Here is a 21,706-nt window from a genome sequence, read left to right as displayed (position 1 = left end):
CCGGGCTCTTCGCTGGCCATGGCAGAACACTGACATTCCTGTCTTGCAGGAAATCACGCACAGAACGAGCAGTATGGCTGGTGGCATTGTCATGCTGGAGGGTCATGTCAGGATGAGTTTGCAGGAAGTGTACCACATGAGGGAGGGGGATGTCTTCCCTGTAACGCACAGCATTGAGATTGCCTGCAATGACAACAAGCTCAGTCCGATGATGCTGTGACACACCGCCCCAGACCATGACGGACCCTCACCCTCCAAATCGATCCCGCTCCAGAGTACAGGCCTCGGTATAACGCTTATTCCTTAGACGATAAATGCGAATCCGACCAACACCCCTGGTGAGACAAAACTGTGACTCGTCAGTGAAGAGTACTTTTTACCAGTCATGTCTGGTCCAGCGATTGTCGGTTTGTGCCCATAGCGACGTTCTTGCCGGTGATGTCTGGTGAGGACCTGCCTTACAACAGACCTACAAGCCCTCAGTCCAGCCTCTCTCAGCCTATTGCGGACAGTCTGAGCACTGATGGAGGAATTTTGCGTTCCTGGTGTAACTCGGACCGTTGTTGTTGCCATCCTGTACCTGTCCCACATGTGTGATGTTCAGATGTACCGATCTTGTGCAGGTGTTGTTACACGTGGTCTGCCACTGCGAGGACGATCAGCTGTCCGCCCTGTTTCCCTGTAGTGCTCTTAGCCGTCTCACAGTACGGACATCTGCAGTCCTCATACCTCCTTGCAGCGTGCCTAAGGTTCGTTCACACATGAGCAGGGACCCTGTGCATCTTTCTTTTGGGGGTCAGTCATTAGAAATGCCTCTTTAAAGTCTTTAAACATGCAAAAAGGAAAGCCCCGCCCCACCCCAAAAAAACTACTTTTATTTTTCTAAGAATGCGTGGGGCAGAGCCCTGAATGATGGGTCATTACTGGTTCTCTATCAGGCGATGTGAATGGAAGGTCCGGAAAATCGTTAAAGACTACAACCACCAGAGACATGGACTGTCCTCTCTGCTTCCACATGGCAAGGGGTAGTGGTGCATCAATTCTGACACCATCAGACTGCTGAACAGCTTCTATCACCATGCCACAAGACTGTTAAATAGCTAACAAAATGGCTAGAAGGACTGAGTTGACCCCTGTATTTAATTCTTATTTTGCATTCTCTCTATACACACTCACAGGGCCCTACACAGTTACACACAGTGATACTCCAACACACATACACTCACACACAATATGCACATACATTTATAGACTCTACACACGAACACCCACTCAAATAAAATCATATACTGTATGCTGCTGCTACTGTTTATTGTATATCCGGATGCCTAGTCACCTTAGCCATATATATATATATATTTTTTAAACCTTTATTTAACTAGGCAAGTCAGTTAAGAACAAATTCTTATTTTCAATGACAGCCTAGGAACTGTGGGTTAACTGCCTTGTTCAGGGGCAGAATGACAGATTTTTACCTTGTCAGCTCGGGAATTCGATCTTGCAACCTTTTGGTTACTAGTCCAACGCTCTAACCACTAGGCTACCTGCCTACATACAGTATCTACCTCAAGTGATCCAGCATCCCTGCACATTATAAATATGGTGCTGGTACTGACCCTGTATATAGTCTGCCGACATATTTAATCTTGTTTCTCTTATACGAGATATAAGAATACATGTTTTTGTTTCACCTTATTTGTAGTATTACATTGTTATTGCATTTGGAGTTTTCAATTAAGGAAATTGAAACTTAAATACCATCCGTGATAGATTTTAATTGATCAAAATATAGATGTCCCTTATTATTCTAAAATGTAGCAGAATCCTCTAAATGCACCAGTCAACATTTAAAAGTTGATTAGAGATGGCAGTGAATCTTATGTATTAGTAGAATTGTTATAAAAGGATAGGAACCGTGGAAATGGAGTCACAGTGGACCCGAGTAACGGCTATGTTCCTCTTTTAGCTGCATTAGTAATTCCACAATTCATTATCTTAACAAAATAGTTTAAAGTAGTGCTGCAGATCTTAGAAACAAACTTAGCACACATTTTAAATTTAGCAAAATATAATTTAATTCTTTAAAAAAATAATCTGTCATTTATCACAGGCAAAGTTAACAAATGTAACAATTTCATATTAATTGAAAAACAAAAACAATGATTTCATAACGGTGATATGGCACAGCCCGATGGTGACATGTAATCTCAGAATGGCAATGTTAAACCACATACCCAGAACTCAACTACATGTATAAATCATTGACTATTTCTTTATTAGCCGCTGGCCTAATGATGGCTAAGTCCTGCTACCATGGACATTAAATAAAGTCAAATAGTTACTTGTTATCAATCAGAGATGGGTTTAAATCTTTATCCTGGGTTTAAATTTCCATCTGAGGTTATGCCGATCGATGGATTGCTTTTATAGAAAGTCTCGATATAGAAATAGTCTCTGTAAGAAGTGTTAATATCTCCAACCCCTTTTTCAGTCCTCCAATTGTACAGTTAGTGACAGCATCCCAAATGCACACCCTATGAGCCCTGGTCAAAAGTAATGAACCATCTAGTGAATACAGTGCCATTTGGGACACAAAGTTTTAGTTAATCAGGAACAGTCCACGGTTCAGTTCCCACCCAGAGCATCAAGAGGGTCGTCGAAGATGTTGCCCAAGCCATTCGCTGCACTGGTGTCCTGGGAGGGAGCGCTTTTCCTGAACTTGGATGGAGGCTGCTTGGCCATTGGCTTCACAGTGCTGGGAGAGAAGACGTCATCTGTACAGAGAGAGCATGTCCAGTAGATGTTTCAGTTCAACCTGGTGGCAATGGCATTGTAAGAATGTGTGTGTAAGTATACCCATGTCTGTGGTAAATTTCAACGTGCATGTTGAAAGTTATTGAGGAACAACAAACAATGCAAGATATTCTGAAATATGTGCTCTGCAAACACCCACCCATATCATCATGAAATATGGATTTAGTCTCCGCCTTCTTGAACTTCTTCTCTTTTGGTTTTGAAGTGGCCGTCAAATCAGAAAAGATGTCAACTTTGTCGTCAAACAGGCTGGAATCCAGAGATTTGTCTTTGTGAGCTTTGGGGGTCGTCTCCCCTTCATCCTGGACAACAGCATAAGACACATTCAGAAAAAAAGCACAATGTACTGTAGGGCTGAGAATTGCCAGGGACCTCAAGATATGATATCACGATACTTAGGTGCCGATACGATAAGTATTGTGATTCTATATGTATTGCGATTCAATACTGTGATTTTATTGCAATTTAATGTTTAAAACATACTCACTGACTATATAAAACATTAAGAACACCTGCTCTTTCTATGACATAGTAACCAGGTGAAAACTGTCACTTGTTAAATCCTCTTCAATCAGTGTAGATGAAGGGGAGGAGACAGGTTAAAGAAGGATTTTTAAGCCTTGAGACAATAGAGACATGGATTGAGTATGTGTGCTATTCAGAGGGTGAATGGGCAAGACAAAACATTTAAGTGCCTTTGAACGTGGTATGCTAGTAAAGTCCAGGCACACCAGTTCTTGTCAAGAACTGCAACGCTACTGTCTTTACAGTCAACAGTTTCCCATGTGTCTCAAGAATGGTCCACTACCCAAAGGACATCCAGCCAACTTGACACAACCGTGGGAAGCGCTTTTGAGCCGGGGGGGGGGTACAACTCAATTAGGAAGGTGTTCCTAATGTTCAGTATACTCCGTGTATGTCTGCTGCAGACAGACAAAAGAGCATGAGAAAATTTGTTTTAATCTGTCATGGAAAGAAAAGTGCTGAAAACACGTCGACTAAACATTTAAAAAGAAGATGGAAAACTTGCTATAGGATGAAAAATACCTGAGTTTCGGCACAGACACCACCGATTAGTGCTGGCTGACGTTACCGAATGCTACCCAGCAATAAAAAAATACTTGCGAGTCAAAGTATCGATATAATACCGTCCAAAATAATATGCGATATGTAACTGTATTAGAGGTCGACCGATTAATCGGAATGGCTGATTATTTAGGGCCGATTTCAAGTTTTCATAACAATCGGAAATCGGTATTTTTGGGATCTGATTTTGTAAAAAAAAAAATTACACCTTTATTTAACTAGGCAAGTCAGTTAAGAACACATTCTTATTTTCAATGACTGTTAACTGCCTTGTTCAGGGGCAGAATGACAGATTTTTACCTTGTCGGCTCAGGGATTCAATCTTGCAACCTCACGGTTAACTAGTCCAACGCTCTAACCACCTGCCTCACGAGGAGCCCGCCTGTTCCGCGAATGCAGTAAGAAGCTGGTGTAATGATGTGATGTGAAATGGCTAGCTAGTTAGCGGGGTGCGCTTATAGCGTTTCAAACTTCACTCGTTCTGAGACTTGGAGTAGTTGTTCCCCTTGCTCTGCATGGGTAACGCTGCTTCAAGGATGGCTGTTGTCGTTGAGTTCCTGGTTCGAGCCCAGGTAGGAGCGAGGAGAGGGATGGAAGCTATACTGTTACACTGGCAATACTAAAGTGCCTATAAAAACATCCAATAGTCAAAGGTATATGAAATACAAATGGTAGAGAGCAAAATAGACCGATAATAACTACAACCTAAAACTTCTTACCTGGGAATATTGAAGACTCATGTTAAAAGGAACCACCAGCTTTCAAATGTTCTCATGTTCTGAGCAAGGAACTTAAATGTTAGCTTTCTTACATGGCACATATTGCACTTTTACTTTCTTCTCCAACACTTTGTTTTTGCATTATTTAAACCAAATTGAACATGTTTCATTATTTATTTGAGGCTAAACTGATTTTATTGATGTATTATATTAAGTTAAATAAGTGTTCATTCAGTATTGTTGTAATTGTCATTATTACAAATACATTTTTAAAAATTGCCCGATTAAATCGGTATCGGGGTTTTTGTCCTCCAATAATCGGTATCGGTGTTGAAAAATCATAATCGGTTGACCTCTAAACTGTATTGATATTTCCTCCAACTAGTACGATGAAAAATAAACTAACATTTCAATGATTGTAAGATATTGTAAATTCCTGGCTGCACAATAAATAAAAAATACAGACAGATTGATTGTTCAAATGACTGACAATATTGATCATGACCAATACCTGGAAGAGGTCCTGTTTGGGATTTGGGTTGCTCCCAGCAGTAATTTTAGTAGTGGGAGTAGAGCTATTTCCCAGCACAAAGATACCCTCTTCATCCTCCTCCTCCAGGAAGGAAGAGGCTTCTGCCTTCTTTGCCGACCTCGGCTTGACCTTCTGGAACAAGTCACCCATGGGGTCGTCAAAGAGGGACGGAGGGGTCGCTTCTTTCTCTTCCTTCGGCGTCAACTCACCCTCCGTAGTCTTTGTGGCGAGTTTGGGAACTGGGGCTAGGGCAGGGACAGACCCAAACAGGTCAGCCTCGTCGGGAGAGGGCAGCACCTTCACCTTGCTTCCCATAGAAAAGTCTCTCTTTCCCAGTGTCCAACACCCCTCTAGTGTTAGAACTGATGGTCTGACAGAGACATCAGTGAGCGGGGGTTGGGAGGGTAAGGAGGCAGGTAAGAAGGAGGGTAAGCCAGTGGTTGGGGCTTGGTTGGGTAGACTAGGCCAGGGCAGGGTTAAGTTAGGTAGTGCCAGGCTAGGCTCAATTGGGTTAAGTAGTGCCAAACTAGGCTGGGTTGGATGAGGTAGGGTTGGGCTGTGTCCGGCCGGGTCCTCTCCCTGTTTTTTCTGGGCCACGGAGCTCTGTGCTGACATCTGCCGTGCTGCCCTGGTCTGGGGCCTGCGGCGGATGGAGCCTTTAGCTCGACCCTACAGGAAGAGAAAACGCATGAAGTCATAACAGGGGCTGATTAAGGAAGGTACCAGGTTTAGCTTTAGGTGTGCTTTGTTTCCCCCACACCCCAGTGCCTGACCTCTGACCCTTAACCAACCTTGTTGGCACACTGTAGCACAGACACCTGGACAGGGCGGTCGAAGCTAAGCCCTCCTTCGCTGGGGGACTGGGTCCATGCTGGACTGGGGCTGAGGCCTGAGGAGCTGGGGCTCAGGCCTGTTAGGAGGGCAACAGGGTTGATCACCAGGTTGGTCTGAGAGTGGGGAGGAGGAACACATTTGTTCATCAACTAAAGTCCTTTATAAGAGAGTGTTTATAGCACAGTGAGGATACATACAAATGGTTGTCACATTATAGAATTGGATTTACAAGTAATTTTGTTCATGCAGTTCCTCATGATCATCAGAACAAAGTGGTAGACAGAGGAAAGAGAGAGCCCAAGAATAAAGCCAAAATGTAGACATAGGAATGACATTATTCATGCTATTTCAGGAAGAAGAAAGGCTGAGCAATCGCTTTCAGTCTGATGGTAAAAAAACGAAACATTATGCGAATCAATCTGACAGTCACGCTGTCGCAGTTTAGCTTTTAAGCCAGCAGTGGAAAAGACGACATGATTCATGTCAAAGGCTGAGGTTCAAAGATGTCTGGCAGAGAACACATGTTGGACGAATAAACTCTCACTCAGAAAGAATAAAGATAAAACATAGTAAAACATTGAGTGATTTAAAAGAAGAAGTTGTTTACTTAGTTTTCCTATCCATGACGAAGGCTCTTTAGATTTTACAGGGCTTCTGTGCAGTTGAACAACATAGATCAGGTAAAAAGCTCCAATGCAGCTGTTTCTCAATATGTCTCAAGTCTCAATATCAAATAATTTATTGGTAACAATTAAATAACTTATTTTTGACCATTTTCATTGAAAAACAAGGAACAAAAAGTGTCTTAGCGAAGAGCAATTTTTCAACAAAGAATTTTGCCAGGACTGTCAGTGGTCTGAGTGTGGAGGGGATAACTAGCTGTTATTGGCAGAGAGGTGTGGAACTCTCTCTCATTGGTCTATTAACGAATTTACCGCCTGGTGACGTTTTCCCACCAAAACAGGCTGACATTTTAGGCAGTCTTTTCAAACAGCTCTTCCACTAAAAGGGCGTTATCATTTTCACAATGTTATACCAAACGCAGTGTGGAAATATATCTATAACATAGGTAAATCACGTTTTTGACCTTTAAGTAATCTTGACACAGACAGGAATACCTCCAAAAGAAATTTAACAGCCTGGATAACATTCCCTTGAAATATATCAGTGTAACAAGTCTCAACTGAGAGGAGAGAGCATTACACATTGGCAATCACATAGACTGCAGAGCACTAAGGCTGCATTTACACAGGCAGCCCAAATCTGATCCTTAAAAAAATATTTTAAAATAATGTCTTTTCAACAATCAGATCAGCTCTGAAAAAAAATCTAGTGTGAAAAGATATGATGCGATTGATCAAAAGACCAATTAATTGAAAAACAAATATTAGAATTGGGCTGCCTTTGTAAACCAGCCTTTGTAAAACTTTGTTTCATCAGCCTTACCTCACTCCCTGTGACTGGTTCTGTGACAGAAGGTTTTGGGGATGGCTTGTCTTTACCGGGTTTACTGGGCTTCGCCGATACTTTCTGAGGTCAAATGAAAGACAAGGACTGAGGGTGAAGTCATCAGTAAATTAATCAAGTTCTATTGTATTGATTGAATAGGGTACCGGCCGAAGAGCTTTGGGATTGACAGAGCTGAAGAGGTCATCTTCATCCTCATCACTAAAAGGTGTTGGGGCTGCCGACCTCACTGAGCTGGGCCTGGTTTTCACTGAGCTACTAGCATTACTGGGCCTGAACCTCTGAGACAGGAACACAGCACTTTATCACCAGGAATATCATAAGTACAATTAATGTATCATTAAAAGTAATAGCAGGTAGTACGCGTCAATGTGCATCCACCATGGTCCTGGTGAGTGCAGGCTTTTGCTCTCGCCCAACACTAACACCTTTCCCATCTCGCTGAGTGCGGTCCCTAGAACTCACCACAAACTTGTCAGGCGTGGCGAAGATGTCAACGTCGGGGTGGTTGTCTCTCTGCTGAGTGTGACTGAAGAGCAGTTCCTCATCCTGGAACACCCCGGTACTGCTCTTGGTATGAGGACGCTCCTCTGCAGGCTAACGCACAGACATAGGATTTACACACATATACAGACAGACGCACGCACACAGGAATTGTAAGTAGTATGAATAAACAAACCCAGACAAACCTTTAGTGTGTTTATGGCAGCTGGTTTGCTAGGTATGGAGATAGGGACAGTCCAGTCAGCACCCTCCTCATCATCAAACAGACTGACGGTGTTCTTCTTCTTTTTGGACTCCTTTTCCATGGGGGGCGGGCCCTCAGACAGGAAGTCATCACCATCCGTCTCATCCAATGGGCTCTTAGTCTGCTTGTTAAGTGACAGGAAGATATAAAGAGAGTCTGAGTATAGCACCTTACACTTAGGAGCAGGGCTCCATCTCAATTCACCTTTCCTCTCTCCTTACCTCAATCTCAACCATACTGGAAGAGAATGTCCAAGGTCCGTCCTAGATTTGAGCTTAAGGGGAACTTCTACCCTCAGCCTTATGTAGCGTCTCACCTTGGCTGCTCCCAGTCGATCTCCCAGCACGTTGATCCCTCCAAACAGACTGACGGACCCTACTGGCTTCTTCTTACTCTCACTGCACTCTAGTAGAGAGGACAGGGGCTGTACCTCAGGACCCTTCGCTGCCCTCTCCTCTGCACGCCTATTCTCCACTGAGGGAGGAGGTGCCGTCACCTCCTCAGGTTTGTCTGTGTGGACCCGTGAGGGGGCTGGGGAGGCCACAGCAGCAGCCTAGAGAACAGGGCAAGGGCACAGGAGACAAGGGTATGAACTAAGGGGTGAATGACAAGTTGTTTAAAATTCAATAATACATACATATCACTGCAGGGATGTTACCACACATATATTTCCATGAAGAGTACAACACAAACATGAATAAAAACATTTTCATTCTATATTTGAATAGATAAGAGCCTACATCCAGTGCATTCGGAAAGTAATCAGGCCCCTTGACTTATTCCACATTTTATTAAGTAACAGCCATATTCTAAAATGTATTACATTGGGAGGGTTTTCCTCATCAATCTACACAATATCCCATAATGACAAAGCAAAAACATGTTAAGAAAAAAAAAACTGAAAAATGACATGAACAGAAGTATTCAGACCCTCAGTACTTTGTAGAAGCACCTTTGGCAGCAATTACAGCCTTGCATCTTCTGGGGTATGACGCTACAAGTTTGGCACACCTGTATTTGGGGAGTTTCTCCCATTCTTCTCTGCAGATCCTCTCAAGTTGTCAGGTTGGATGGGGAGCGTTGCTGCACAGCTATTTTCAGGTCTCTCCAGAGATGTTTTGATTGGGTTCAAGTCCGGGCTCTGGCTGGGTCACTCAAGGACAATCAGAGACTTGTCCTGAAGCCACTTCTGCATTGTCTTGGCTGTTTGCTTTGGGTGCTTGTCCTGTTGGAAGGAGAACCATCTCACCAGTCTGAGGTCCTTAGCGATATGGAGCGGGTTTTCATGAAGGATCTCTTTTTTCCGTTCATCTTTCCCTTGATCCTGACTAGTCTCCCAGTCCCTGCCGCTGAAAAACATCCACACAGCATGATGCTGCAACCACCATGTTTCACCGTAGGCATGGTACCAGGTTTCCTCCAGACTTGACTCTTGGCATTCAGGCCAAAGAGTTCAATCTTGGTTTCATCAGACAAGATAATCTTGTTTCTCATTGTCCGAGAGTCTTTAGGCAAACTCCAAGCGGGCTGTCATATTCCCTTTACTGAGGTGTGGCTTCAGTCTGGCCACTCTACCATAAAGGCTTGATTGGTAGAGTGCTGCAGAGATGGTTGTCCTTCTGGAAGGTGCTCCTATCTCCAGAGGTACTCTGGAGCTCTGTCAGTGTGGCGAGTGTCTTTCCAAATCATCTCCAATCAATTGAATTTACCACAAGTGAACTCCAATCAAGTTGCAGACACATCAAGGATGATCAATGAAACAGGATGCACCTGAGCTCAATTTCAAGACTCCTAGTAAGGGGTCTGAATACTTAACTAAAATAGGTATTTCGGTTTATTTTTATATACATTTCCAAACATTTCTAAAAACCTGTTATCACTTTCTCATCTAGGGGTATTGTGTGTAGATTGATGATGATTTTTATTGACTTAATAATCCATTTTAGAATAAGGCTGTAACATAACAAAATGTGGAAAAGGGGAAGGGGTCTGAACACTTTCCGAATGCACGGTATTACTGAATTCCACTGTTGCCTCGAAGGCTTTTCATCTTTAGGTTATTATTCATGTCAGTGGCTACTTCCCAAAATGGCAACCTATTCCCTATATAGTGCACTATATAGGGAACAGGGTGCCATTTATGACAACCCCGAATCTGTAACCCAGGCTTACTTTAGGGTCAGCTAGAGTAGAGCTGTTGTTTATGGCTGGTTTGAAGACGAAGAGGGATCCCTTATCTTCACCATCCTCAGTCTCATCGTCAAACAGGAGAGACGCTCTCTGTGGCTTCTTCAGACTGCATCAACACAGACATTTACACCCATCAAAACACCACCAAGACCCTAACTAGAGAGTGATTTCAATTTCTTTTTTTAACACTACTCAAACATTTTAGCACAGTGTCTCTTTTGTTGGGGATATAAAGTTTACCTCAACTCCTTGGTAGCAGCAAAGAGATCGTCATCATACTCATCGAACAGGCTGTCGAAAGGATCTGCTTTGACACTGGGTAGACGATAAGGGTTGCTATCACTGGACTTCATCCCTCCAGTCTTTCCTGCACTATGCTTGGAGCTCATACAATGGTCCTGATACAGACAGAATACAAAGGGTTAAATAGATAGCATGTGTTGAAGTATTAGCGACAACCTTCACTATCAAGCCCGGTTCAAAATCTACCCCTTGCCCCCTACCCTTCTGGTGTTTGCAGATTTGTAGGAATAGGATGGTTGTAAGATATATCTGAAGCTGTGCTGATTGAATAGAGTTGCCATCACTATATTGGCTATGGGAAATTCCACAGTTACAGAGTGATGCAGAAACTCAGATCTTACACTTTAAAATATATGTCAAACAAAAACCAATGATTGAAAAGTTACGCAAACCATACAACCCTAATCCCAAGGACAACAAACAATTTCCACAGAAATTGTTACAAAAACTACATTTACTTGAAGAACAGTGCAGATGTAAAGTTTGGTAACAGAATGACGGTTTGTTCCATCTGTACTGTTCTTCAAGTAAATGTGTTTTTGTAAAATGTTCTGTGGAAACTGTTAAAAGTATTCTTCGTGCATAGAGTTGTATGGTTTATAAAAATAAATATTTACACTACTGGTCAAAAGTTTTAGAACACCTACTATGCCAAGAGTGTGAAAAGCTGTCAAGGCAAAGGGTGGCTACTTTGAAGAATCTCAAATATGAAATTGTTTGATTTGTTGAACACCTTTTTTGGTCACTACACAATTCCATGTGTTATTTCATAGTTTATGTCTTAACTAATATTCTACAATGTAGAAAATAGTAAAAAATAAAGAAAAAGCCTTGAATGAGTAGGTGTTGTAAAACCTTTGACCGGTAGTGTATTTATATATATTTTTTTACAGAATTTATCACTCAGATACTGTGGAATTGCCCACACACACCTGTCCAGTTATTTCAGATCTGTTAATACAAAAATGGGTAGTGGCTACAGAAGGCATTCTTTTCTGAAAGGCTGATGTTGAACTGAAGTTTATGTAGCAAGATTCCGTTCCCTCCCATTACCTCGTCATCACTGAAGACGGCACTAGAGACAGGTTTCTTGACTTGTGGTGTGGCATCTTCAGTTTGGCTTGATTTAGACTTCTTCGCAGACACAAACAGATCCTGCATAATGAAAGAAAGTGGTTAGATATGAAGAGGAAGGTACCAATTCATTATATTTTATATTTCATTATATTTTATGAACCCAATGAAGGGGGGGAAAAGTAGTTTCATCACTACCTTACAAGTTCTACTCAATAATACGTTGTTTCACTACATGCATGAGTGGTATGTCAGTACTGATGAGGTTCTAATTTGAGTAGTGATGAGCAGAGTTTTGCGACATGCCTACTGGTGAACACGCATTACTACACAACTCCAGCTTAATGACTGTGCTTTTATTCTGCATTTGGGAATCTATTACTTAATAGCTACGAAAAGCGTCTCGTTTCCGACTGGCAGCTTCAGTGTAGCTGGCCGGGAAAAGGGTGGGTGGGCTGTGTGAGGAACACGGCACCTTAACAGCCACCAGAAGGGCAGGAGCACAACAGTCACGTGATAAAGTGGAATATCTCGAGCACCCCGTGAATGAGGCGATGGGCAAAAAAAGCTCTGGAGGAAGTTGCAGAGAAAAAGTCACAAATGTAGAACTGGCGCCAGCGCAGGATGCAGCGTTGTCATGCCCCCTTCATGTGGCTCTTCAGGAGTGATTCACCCATGCTCGCAATGTCAAAGTCTGATGCAGTTTTTTGCACCTTACATGGTGTGGGTTGGTGGTAAAAAGGTGGGTAAACTATACTATACAAAAATATAAAAACGCAACATGTAAAGTGTTGTTCTCATGTTTCATGAGTTGAAATAAAAAATCCCAGAAATGTTCCATATGGACAAAAGGCAGGATCGAATTTTACCGCCAATTTAGGTATCAATGTGACGTTTGAGGAAACAAAACTCAGTAGTCTGCCTGGAAAATAATTTGCAAGACCAATAGAATTTTCATGTTGACATATTTTATCAATATCTGTTCCCCTCTCATCTAATTCAACTACATTCAAGTAATGGACCCTTACTTGAGAATAAGTGTTGAAAAGAAGCACACCTGTGAGAGTGAGTGAGTGAGTGAGTGAGTGAGTGAGAAAGAGAGAAAAAGATATTGCATATAGAGATGGATGGATAAAACAGGATTCCCACCTCCTCTGACTCTTCACTGGTGGAGGGACGTTGCTTCTTTAGTGTCTCAGTCAGCAGGGTCTTGGTACCAGGACCAAACATGGAGACATCTGCTGGCATCTAAACACAACCAACAACCTCATCACTGAAACCAACAACCATCATCAGTGCAACATCTAATCATGATACCCAAGTCCCCTAAATCAATAACCATGATCATGATCACGTATCCAACTTAATATGTAGGTTGTTCACCCATAAAAGTATTAATTAATTCAAGGTTTATGTCCATTCAACAGAGAATTGCGTCAGAAAAACAGTAGTCTAACCCCCATGTCGCTACCATAGATGGTTTAGAAGTTAGACAATTTACTCTGAGAATTTAGCATGTTTAGAGTGAATGGAATGTCATCACAGGCATGATCAAAGTGGCCACTGCTCCATAGAACTCTGCTCCGCAGCAGAACATCACTAACATGCCTCCCGAGCGGCACAGCGGCCTAAAGCACTGCTTCGCAGTGCTAGTGGCGGCATACAGATCCGGGTTTGATCCCGGGCTGTGTCACAGCCGGCTACGACCAGGAGACCCATGAGGCGTCCGGCGTCGTCCGGGTTATGTCGGCCTGGATGTCCTTGTCCCATCCCGCTCTAGTGACTCCTTGTGGCAGGCCGGGCATATGCACGCTGACTTCGGTCGCCAGTTGTACGGCGTTTCCTCCGACACATTGGTGCAGCTGGCTTCCAGGTTAAGCGAGCAGTGTGTCAAGAAGCAGTACAGCTTGGCAGGGTCGTGTTTCGGAAGACGCATGGCTCTTACCTTGGCCTCTCACGAGTCCATACAAGAGTTGCAGCGATAGGACAATTGGATACCACGAAATTGTGGAGAAAAAGAGGTAAAAAGTCAACTAGTGGCTGCAGGTCAAACGAGTGGGGAAAAAATGTGGCTTTTTCTAAATGAAATCTGCAGTATAAAAACAAAATAGGGACTAAATATGTATTTATTTACAAAGCTAACAGACAATTTCAATAACCACCCTCCATGAAGACAATATGTTCATGTTTTCGTTATGTATTTCTGCATCTTTCCCTTTAAATCGGCATAGAAATGACACCTCTCAACGTAGATTGTTATCAAGTTGATTTTGATTAGTCTAACCTGCAAAAACACCTCCAAATGGTACCACCTCCCAATGCCAAATATGGAAGAGATAGACCCAAGAGCAGCGCAGTCGAAACTAGCAACGGTCACAACAAACGAACATTCTTATTTCATCAACACTTTCAAGTATAAGTATACTAAAGTTAAATTGCAGAGAACAATGTAATGATTCATTGTGTGTGATTTATAATGACATGGGACAAAGAAAAAAAATTTTGACACAACTTTCAAAGCATCCTCTTGAATTGCCCCGTTTTTCTCTACATTCTAAGGTAGTGAGCGGAGTCCCTATGATACAGTATAGGTAAAAACAATGCTCTGTACACGTGTGTATATTCACCCGTTCTTCCTCCTCCACCACCTCCCTCCTGCTCTGTAGAGGGGGCAGAACACCAGAGCTTTCACTATCCTCATCACCTCCTCCAAACAGATCCACTGTCTGCTTCTGCTTGGGTTCCTCCTGTCCAGCTGAACACAGGTAACAACACATTATGAGTGCTTGTGCTAAAGACAGTTATAGTGTGGCAAGATCTAAGATGTGAAACTTACTTCATGAATAAAAATAAGGTGAACAATTGATTCACATACCTAACTGATGTATTGGCGTGATGTCAAAGTAAGATTTTCACTGATATTTTACGATCATTGATCTCAAGATGGGACCTCGCCCACCATGCTAGCGAGAGAGAGGTTACGGTTTGATTGACTTACCTGAGCTGGATTTATTAAGGCTTTCGCCAGTGAAGAAGTGATCCTCCTCATCGTCAAACAGCCCCCCTAAAGCGGTCTTTCTAGGGGCTGATGTCTGAGTCTTGATGGGTTTGGCTGGACTGCCGTTCTCTCTACCCTCCACTGAGTCAGAGTCATTAGGTGTGCCAAACAGGCTGTTCTCTATGGGGAAAGAAGAGGACAGGATAGACTTGTCAGAAAATCTGGAGAGGATCAAATTGTCAATACCATCACAGAATTGTCAACATAGTACAGTAGACGGTCTGTGGTCATGTATTGTAATAGTATTTAGTATGAATTTAATAAATCCAATTCAGAAAGGCAGGACAGTATCTTCAGAGGCATTATGTTCTCAAGCCACAGAAAACTGTCTACCATTTGAGTAACACTGTTATTACGGTTTAATCTTTCAAAGGCCTTGGTTGTCCTTAGGGCATGTTTCTATGCTCCCGAGTGGCGCAGCGGTCTAAGACACTGCATCTCAGTGCAAGAGGCGTCACTGCAGTCCCTTGTTCGAATCACATCCGGGCTTGATTGGGAGTCCCATAGGGCAGCGTACAGCGTCGTCCAGGTTTGGCCGGTGCAGGCCGTCATTGTAAATAAGATTTTGTTCTTAACTGACTTGCCTTGTTAAATAAAGGTTCATTAAATACATACAAATTGTATTACCTGGGAAAATTGGCACAGCCCCTGAAGGATTCTTCTTAGCAGGCTTGACAGGTTCTGGCAGGAACACAAAGGTCAAATGAATAAGGTAACCCACGACAAATAAATTAAACAGTGACCACAGCCATTACACAAAATTAACAACATTCTCAATTCACTTACAAGGAAACATCCTGAAAAGGAAAGCAACCATCTAAACTTGCAGAACAAAAAAAATGTTGATTGCAAAACATCCTTGGTGCTTCAACAGATAGTTGTATGGCTATTATTACCTGTGGTCTTCTCCTCCGCTACAGGCGGTTTAGGTGGATCAGAGAACAGATCCCCCTGGACAACAAACATCATTATCAGACAAAACTCATTTAAATGTTCGAGAGCTTTTAAAAGGCTGGAGATTGATCTGGTTTTCTTTGAACGGTTCACTTATTGATTTCTATCCATCATATGATGTGAAACAACAATGGGTAAGTAACATGTAAAAAGTAAGACATGGAAGCTACAGAATGGCGTTCATGTGAGCCTACCTCATCATCAAACAGTCCTCTCCCTCGACTGAAGAGGCCCCCTTTTCCTCCAAACGGAGAGAAGTCCTCGTCCTCCATCTTGGGTGGCCCGAATAACTCCTCGCTGTCATCTTCATCAGCTACAACACAAACAGGTGTCAACAACAAGTCAAAACAAATACTGGTAAACACTGCAATGTCATGACTGCTTGTCAAATGACATCTAATTCAGTCACTTTGGAGCGAGACCAACTCCACTAATGCTCTTCTGACTGAAGTGTTATGAATGAACAGTTAGCTTAGCAGGTACAATATAATTGGATACATAGTGTGAGAGATAAGGTGCTTGTACACAATGCGCAGTAAAGAAAACTCTTTTAGAGGAGTGCACTGCTGTCCTACCCAGTGGCCTCTCAGCCTTGGGCTCTTTGTTTGCTTTACTGTTCTTCTTACAGGATTCAGAGAAGTGACACGGGGAAGGAAACATGAGCATGCACATGCAGAAAGAACAATGATATGTAGTGAAACATGTGCTGTTGTAATCTGCCAACATTATTTGCATTATGAAATAACATGTTGTAGTAAGGCCTACATTATGTGCAAATGTACCAACTGAAAACACATCTTGGAACGTGTATGGAGCAAATAGTGGCCATAATAATCAAAACAGAGGACAGATACATGAATTTAGGTAGATTGTTATTGAGTGAAGTGTATGATCATTAGTCTGGGTGCCAGACTCTGTTCCGCATAGTCATATCAAGATGTCATCAATATTTTAAGCGTGAATTGAGAATTACAGTGGCCAGAAAAAAGTATGTGAACCCTTTGGAATTACCTGGATTTCTGCATTCTACATTGGTCATCAAATTTGATCAAATCTTCATCTAAGTCACAACAATAGACAAACATAGTGTGCTTAAACTAATAAGAAAGGGGAAAAAAAAGGCACAGCACACCAACATCAAAACCTCACCCAACTGTAAAGTATTGTGGAAGGAGCATCATGGTTTGGGGCTGCTTTGCTGACTCAGGCCTGGACTCCTTGCTATCATTGACGTAAAAATGAATTCCCAAGTTTATCAAGACATTCTGCAGGAGAATGTTAGGCTGTCTGCCAATTGAAGCTCAACAGAAGTTGGGTGATGCAACAGGACAACAACCCAAAACACAATTAAATCTTCAACAGAAGAAAATACGCCTTCTGGAGTGGCCCAGTCAGAGTACTGACCTCACCCCAATTGAGATGCTGTGGCATGACCTCAAGAGCGGTTCACAAACAACCTCAAGAATATTGCTTAACTGAAAGCGTTTTGTAAAGAGGAATGGTCCAAAATTCCTCCTGACCGTTGTGGAGGTCTGATCCGCAACTACAGAAAACGTTTGGTTGAGGTTACTGCTGCCAAAGGAGGGTCAACCAGTTCACATACCTTTTCCACCCTGCACTGTGAGTGTTTACACAGCGTGTTCAATAATGACATGAAAACGTATCATTGTTTGAGTGTTACTAGTTTAAGCAGACTGTGTTTGTATATTGTTGTGACCTAGATGAAGATCAGATCAAATTTTATGACCAATTTATGCAGAAATCCAGGTATTTCCAAAGGGTTTACGTACTTTTTCTTGCCACTGTAGATAAAAAATGCAAGCAATTGTCTGAGGATGGTGCTGGACCATCTGACATAAAAAGAAAGGACATTTTGATGAAAAGGCTTTAAATAAAAAGGGTAAAAATCCAGGCATGTCACATTGCTGCAAAAGACACAGGGCCATACGATCATATGGCGATAAGTTAGCTAAAGCAGAAACACACTGGTACCCAGGCTAGCACATGAGCTCATACAGTTAACCTTCATAGAAACCATGATATGTTTAACATAAACCAAAACATGGCGGAGGTGATAATGGACGTGCTGAATAGTTTGTAATTCAGGTTATATCAACCCAACATACATGTGCGATCTCCCTCTGGCTTGCTGATAGGTTCCCCTTTGATTCTGGCGGCCAGCTCATCAGCAAAGGATGATGGTGTTGGGTTCTGAATGTGACACAAAGACTTCCGTAAAAGAGAGGTGGAATAGAACATCAATATTCATGTCAGGGGACATGCAATTAACTACAACAAATATTTCACATTTATGTCTACATTCAATAGCGGAGACATGACACAATCATTATGCTCCCTCAAGTCATAAAACAGATGTATTAGCAATGTTGACTTAGATGGATAAAGGCTAGTTATATTTCATAAATGATCTGTCCATCATATTATTAGTACCAGTCTCCACCAGCAAACCATAATCAAACATACCTTTCTGTCATCATCATCATCATCATCATCGTACGATTCTCCGAATATGTCTGAATCTCCCTCCTCGTCCTCACTCAACATAGACAACTTCTGAAGGGGAAATCATTCAATGTCATCCATGAGGTTGCAAATAAAATCACAATCCTCACTAAGGTGTAATCATTACCATCATCGCCATAAACAGCAGCATGCTTATGGCCAGTGTCTAGAGTGTAGGTAGGATTCAATCAATCACACTTTCCTGTTGTGTTTCATCATTGATTAAATTGGCAAATACCTCAATCATCCCTGGTCAGAATTGTGCACACAGCGATACAATCCTGTACGTTTGTTTGTTATGACAGAGATATCAACTAACTCTGGGTTAGATCTTTGACCCTGACAGTCACAGTGAAATTGACCTTCACCTTCTTCTTAATGGTGCCTGGCCCCTCCTCATCCTGGTCGAAGTCATCGTCTGACTGCTGTTCACATAAACACCACAGGGATAATACAGTTATCTAAATCAAATTGTCAGTATTCTCAACTTATTTTGAGGATTATAATAATGCCAACTTCACACTTAAAAAAACATCTGACTCTTTCTGGATGAAAAAAAGACTTACGTTAGCATCTTTGCCATCTTCGCTCACAATGACGGTGTCGCGATCACTGTCGACTGACATTTCTGTGAAGTAAAGAATGACATCAGTTTCACTTTCTCTGAGAAACACGGCTAATGTTAGACGAGAAACACTATGCTTGGAAGAGTGTTGAACACGAACAATATAAACACATGCCAAGAATACACACACTTTCCTTCAGTAGAAAGAGTACATGAAGAACAGAGGTGATCTACCTTCACTGGAGAGGTCTCCCAGTCCAACGTCTTCTTGCACCATAAAGAGCTGAGAGCCAATCAGATATGGTAAAGGCCTGTCCACATACAGGTCCTTCAAACAGAGAGAGGTGGGTTAGAGAAGGAAAGAAGGGGAGGAAGCGGTCATAGAAAACGTGATTGGTCAATACGGGCAGAATCATTCAAATCAAATGTTAGTCAACAAAAAATAAACGTGTACATCAGTTGTCAAAGTGCTTAACCTGTCCTACACCCCAAAGACAAATCAAAAACAGTGGCATGGAAACATTGGCCATCCTCCCTAGACTAGACTGGGCAGGTACTAATCCTAACGTGATATCTGGAGGCGTGAATAACTTGAATTCTCTATCTAATCCTGTATGTTTCCAGATGATTCCAAACTCACCTTGGCCTCCAGTATGGGCTCCACTCTGTCTGTGGCCTCCTCGTCCTCCGAGTCAGAGTTTCCTGCCTTGATGTCTAGCTGCTCAAATGCAGAGTCCAGCACCATCAGACCGTAGTTCACTGCTTCCTGGACCTTAGGAATCAGCTGGGCTTCCTTCTGCTCACGAGTCTTCTAATGCGGGGCAATTGAATTTAACTATCCCCAGGGAGGAACTCACGTTGTCACAGTGCTATACATGTCACAGCACATCAAGGAAGGAGTAGGTAGATAATTTACCTGCTCAGGCAGTCTCTCCAAGGCCTCAGGCTTTGGCACCGCCTCTTCATCATACACTCTCTGATGAGGTCAACAAACACAAATATCAATAACACATCACACAATCAATACAAGAAGAATGAGTTAGAATCTATCAATGTAACACAGCACCTTGAGATAGTGAACAAAAAGAGGCGGCACCATGAGCAAGCAGATCATTAAACACAATAGTCATCAGTTCCTCATAGTTCTGTACCGTGTAGCATGATTCATCTTTTCTTCATTTTGTTAAAAGCTTGTGAAGTTTCAAAATATCTGGGAAATGTAAAATATGGCACAACCATCCTCTAAAGAAGAGGGGCACAAAGCTCAACAGAGGAACAAGACATTGGTCGTGTTCTTTTGGGCACACTGTAGTAAAACAAATTTGAAGCAAAAGAAAGTACATCTGGATTACTTAGACAAGTCAAGGGCAGGTAGTCCTTCCCCTGTTTCAGTCCGTTTTCTTCCATTAAAATGCTCTAATGAAGACAACCATTGTATTTCCAGTCCACAACGTACGTTTTCAATGAATTGTGTGTTGGAGAGCATGAGGAAGTCGTTGAAGACGGTGTGCATGCAACAGTCTGTGGCCTTGGTGTCTCTGATCAGTCCATCCAGCTGCTTCTCTATCTCATGAGTCTTTGACAGCATCCTCTGGGAGAAGTCTTGCAGGAACAGGAAGAGCTGTGGAGGAGGGGATACTAACAACTGTTTAATCTTCATCTATTCAACAGTGTATCTGATTGTTCAGTAGCAGACGTTGTCTTTGCCACAGCGAAAAGGATAGTTAATCTGTTGCATTGCTGTTTACAACGCTATGTGAATGCTCTACCCATAACATGTAGAGTTAGAGGCTGAGAGCCTGCCTGCCAGTCTGTTTCTGCTTCAGCCACCAGATGATACACTGTTAAATGCATTAGAAACAGCTGGGTATTCAGAAACGGAATAATAACTTGGAGATAATAACCAAAGCCTACTCCTGAGTCTGCAGCCAGGGACCAGTTGGCGCTGGTCTGTCGCATCTCTTCCAAGGTCCAGAGTCTCTCCCACACCTGGCCATCCTTCCCTGTGTGATTGCTCTTGCTGGGGACATTTGCCATGCCAACCGGCAACCCGCTCATCTGAAACAATATTGAAGGATTTATTCAGTGGGAATAACCTGGAGAAAACATTTCAAACGGGCGTTCAGCATGGACAATAACGATTTAAAAGTTATCTACTGTTTAGTGCAAACTGAACGCCATCCATTACCTGATTTGTCAAAAATAAACCCAAATTATATAATTTAGGTAGTAACACAGGTATGGGGTTGGCAAATGCGAGCCAGATTAGCTAGCTAGTTTTCGAACATTGTAGGTGCAATGCTTCATTGGGAAGTCGCAAGCTTTCGCAAAATGTCATTTGGAATGTTAGCTAGGTATAGGACGTTAGTTAGTTGAATAAATGTTGATGCACTGCCAGATACTGGCTGTCTAGCTAGGCAATGATTCATTGAGAGCATACTCTCGCACTTTAAGGGATATTTTTTACTAAACTCACCTTAGTAACTGTTGTAAAAACTGTTGTCCACGTTAGTGAAATATGAGCCCCAAAAGTCATAAAAAGAGACTCGATTATGCTAAACTCAGCCGTTCCTCAATGAGCTTCTGACAGGTCGGCCATATTCTGTCTGGAGGCAATCAGCTGACGGCAGTCACCTGACTCAATGCAACGTTACCACATCAAATTGGCAATAGTAATCAATACATACAGGTCTTTGTTTGTATGGTATGTAATGTGTATGTTGAATGCATTGTCATGTTATTGAATTGCATGCAGTTTTCCTTCGCTAGAATTGTTCATTTATTTACTCTAGGCCTAGTCTAATCTTTTGAGAAACACTGCAGTTCATTCATTTTTGTG

The 21,706-nt window shown here is 42.3% G+C and overlaps 1 protein-coding gene across 12 annotated transcripts; it reads right to left on the bottom strand.

The window, feature by feature from the left end:
* Nucleotides 1-2,050: 2,050 nt before the first annotated feature.
* On the bottom strand, nt 2,051-21,693 carry LOC109890063 (WASH complex subunit 2C). Of its 12 annotated transcripts, none has more exons than XM_031823776.1 (28): nt 21,344-21,693; nt 20,782-20,925; nt 20,324-20,488; nt 19,784-19,843; nt 19,508-19,678; nt 19,102-19,195; nt 18,869-18,930; nt 18,671-18,724; nt 18,264-18,353; nt 17,906-18,008; nt 15,974-16,092; nt 15,722-15,776; nt 15,453-15,506; nt 14,766-14,945; nt 14,395-14,522; nt 12,917-13,015; nt 11,747-11,848; nt 10,631-10,788; nt 10,373-10,496; nt 8,517-8,753; nt 8,142-8,324; nt 7,918-8,049; nt 7,599-7,733; nt 7,432-7,515; nt 5,943-6,098; nt 5,131-5,820; nt 2,954-3,116; nt 2,051-2,774 (listed from the first exon to the last, which is right to left on the bottom strand). In XM_031823776.1, the coding sequence occupies exons 1-28, from the start codon at nt 21,401-21,403 to the stop codon at nt 2,626-2,628; spliced, it is 3,951 nt and encodes a 1,316-aa protein (XP_031679636.1). In that variant the 5' UTR covers nt 21,404-21,693; the 3' UTR covers nt 2,051-2,625. The 12 variants fall into 12 exon arrangements, with proteins under 12 accessions (XP_031679636.1, XP_031679643.1, XP_031679632.1 ...); XM_031823783.1 differs by having other exon boundaries at nt 18,671-18,727; nt 20,324-20,505; nt 21,344-21,692; XM_031823772.1 differs by having other exon boundaries at nt 18,671-18,727; nt 21,344-21,692.
* Between the last annotated feature and the right edge of the window lie 13 nt (nt 21,694-21,706).

Source organism: Oncorhynchus kisutch, linkage group LG4, assembly GCF_002021735.2.
Source record: "Oncorhynchus kisutch isolate 150728-3 linkage group LG4, Okis_V2, whole genome shotgun sequence".
Taxonomy (NCBI): Eukaryota; Metazoa; Chordata; class Actinopteri; order Salmoniformes; family Salmonidae; genus Oncorhynchus; species Oncorhynchus kisutch.
Note: the sequence above shows the minus strand (reverse complement) of the source record. Positions and strands in the feature narration are given on the sequence as shown.

Coding starts and splice junctions, on each gene's coding strand:
- LOC109890063 (XM_031823772.1), bottom strand. CDS start 21,403: ATGACTTTTGGGGCTCATATTTCACTAACGTGGACAACAGTTTTTACA. Junction 18,931..19,101: donor GGGAGACCTCTCCAGTGAAG/GTAGATCACCTC, acceptor TTTACTTCACAG/AAATGTCAGTCGACAGTGAT. Junction 14,946..15,452: donor GGCTGTGCCAATTTTCCCAG/GTAATACAATTT, acceptor CTTTCCCCATAG/AGAACAGCCTGTTTGGCACA.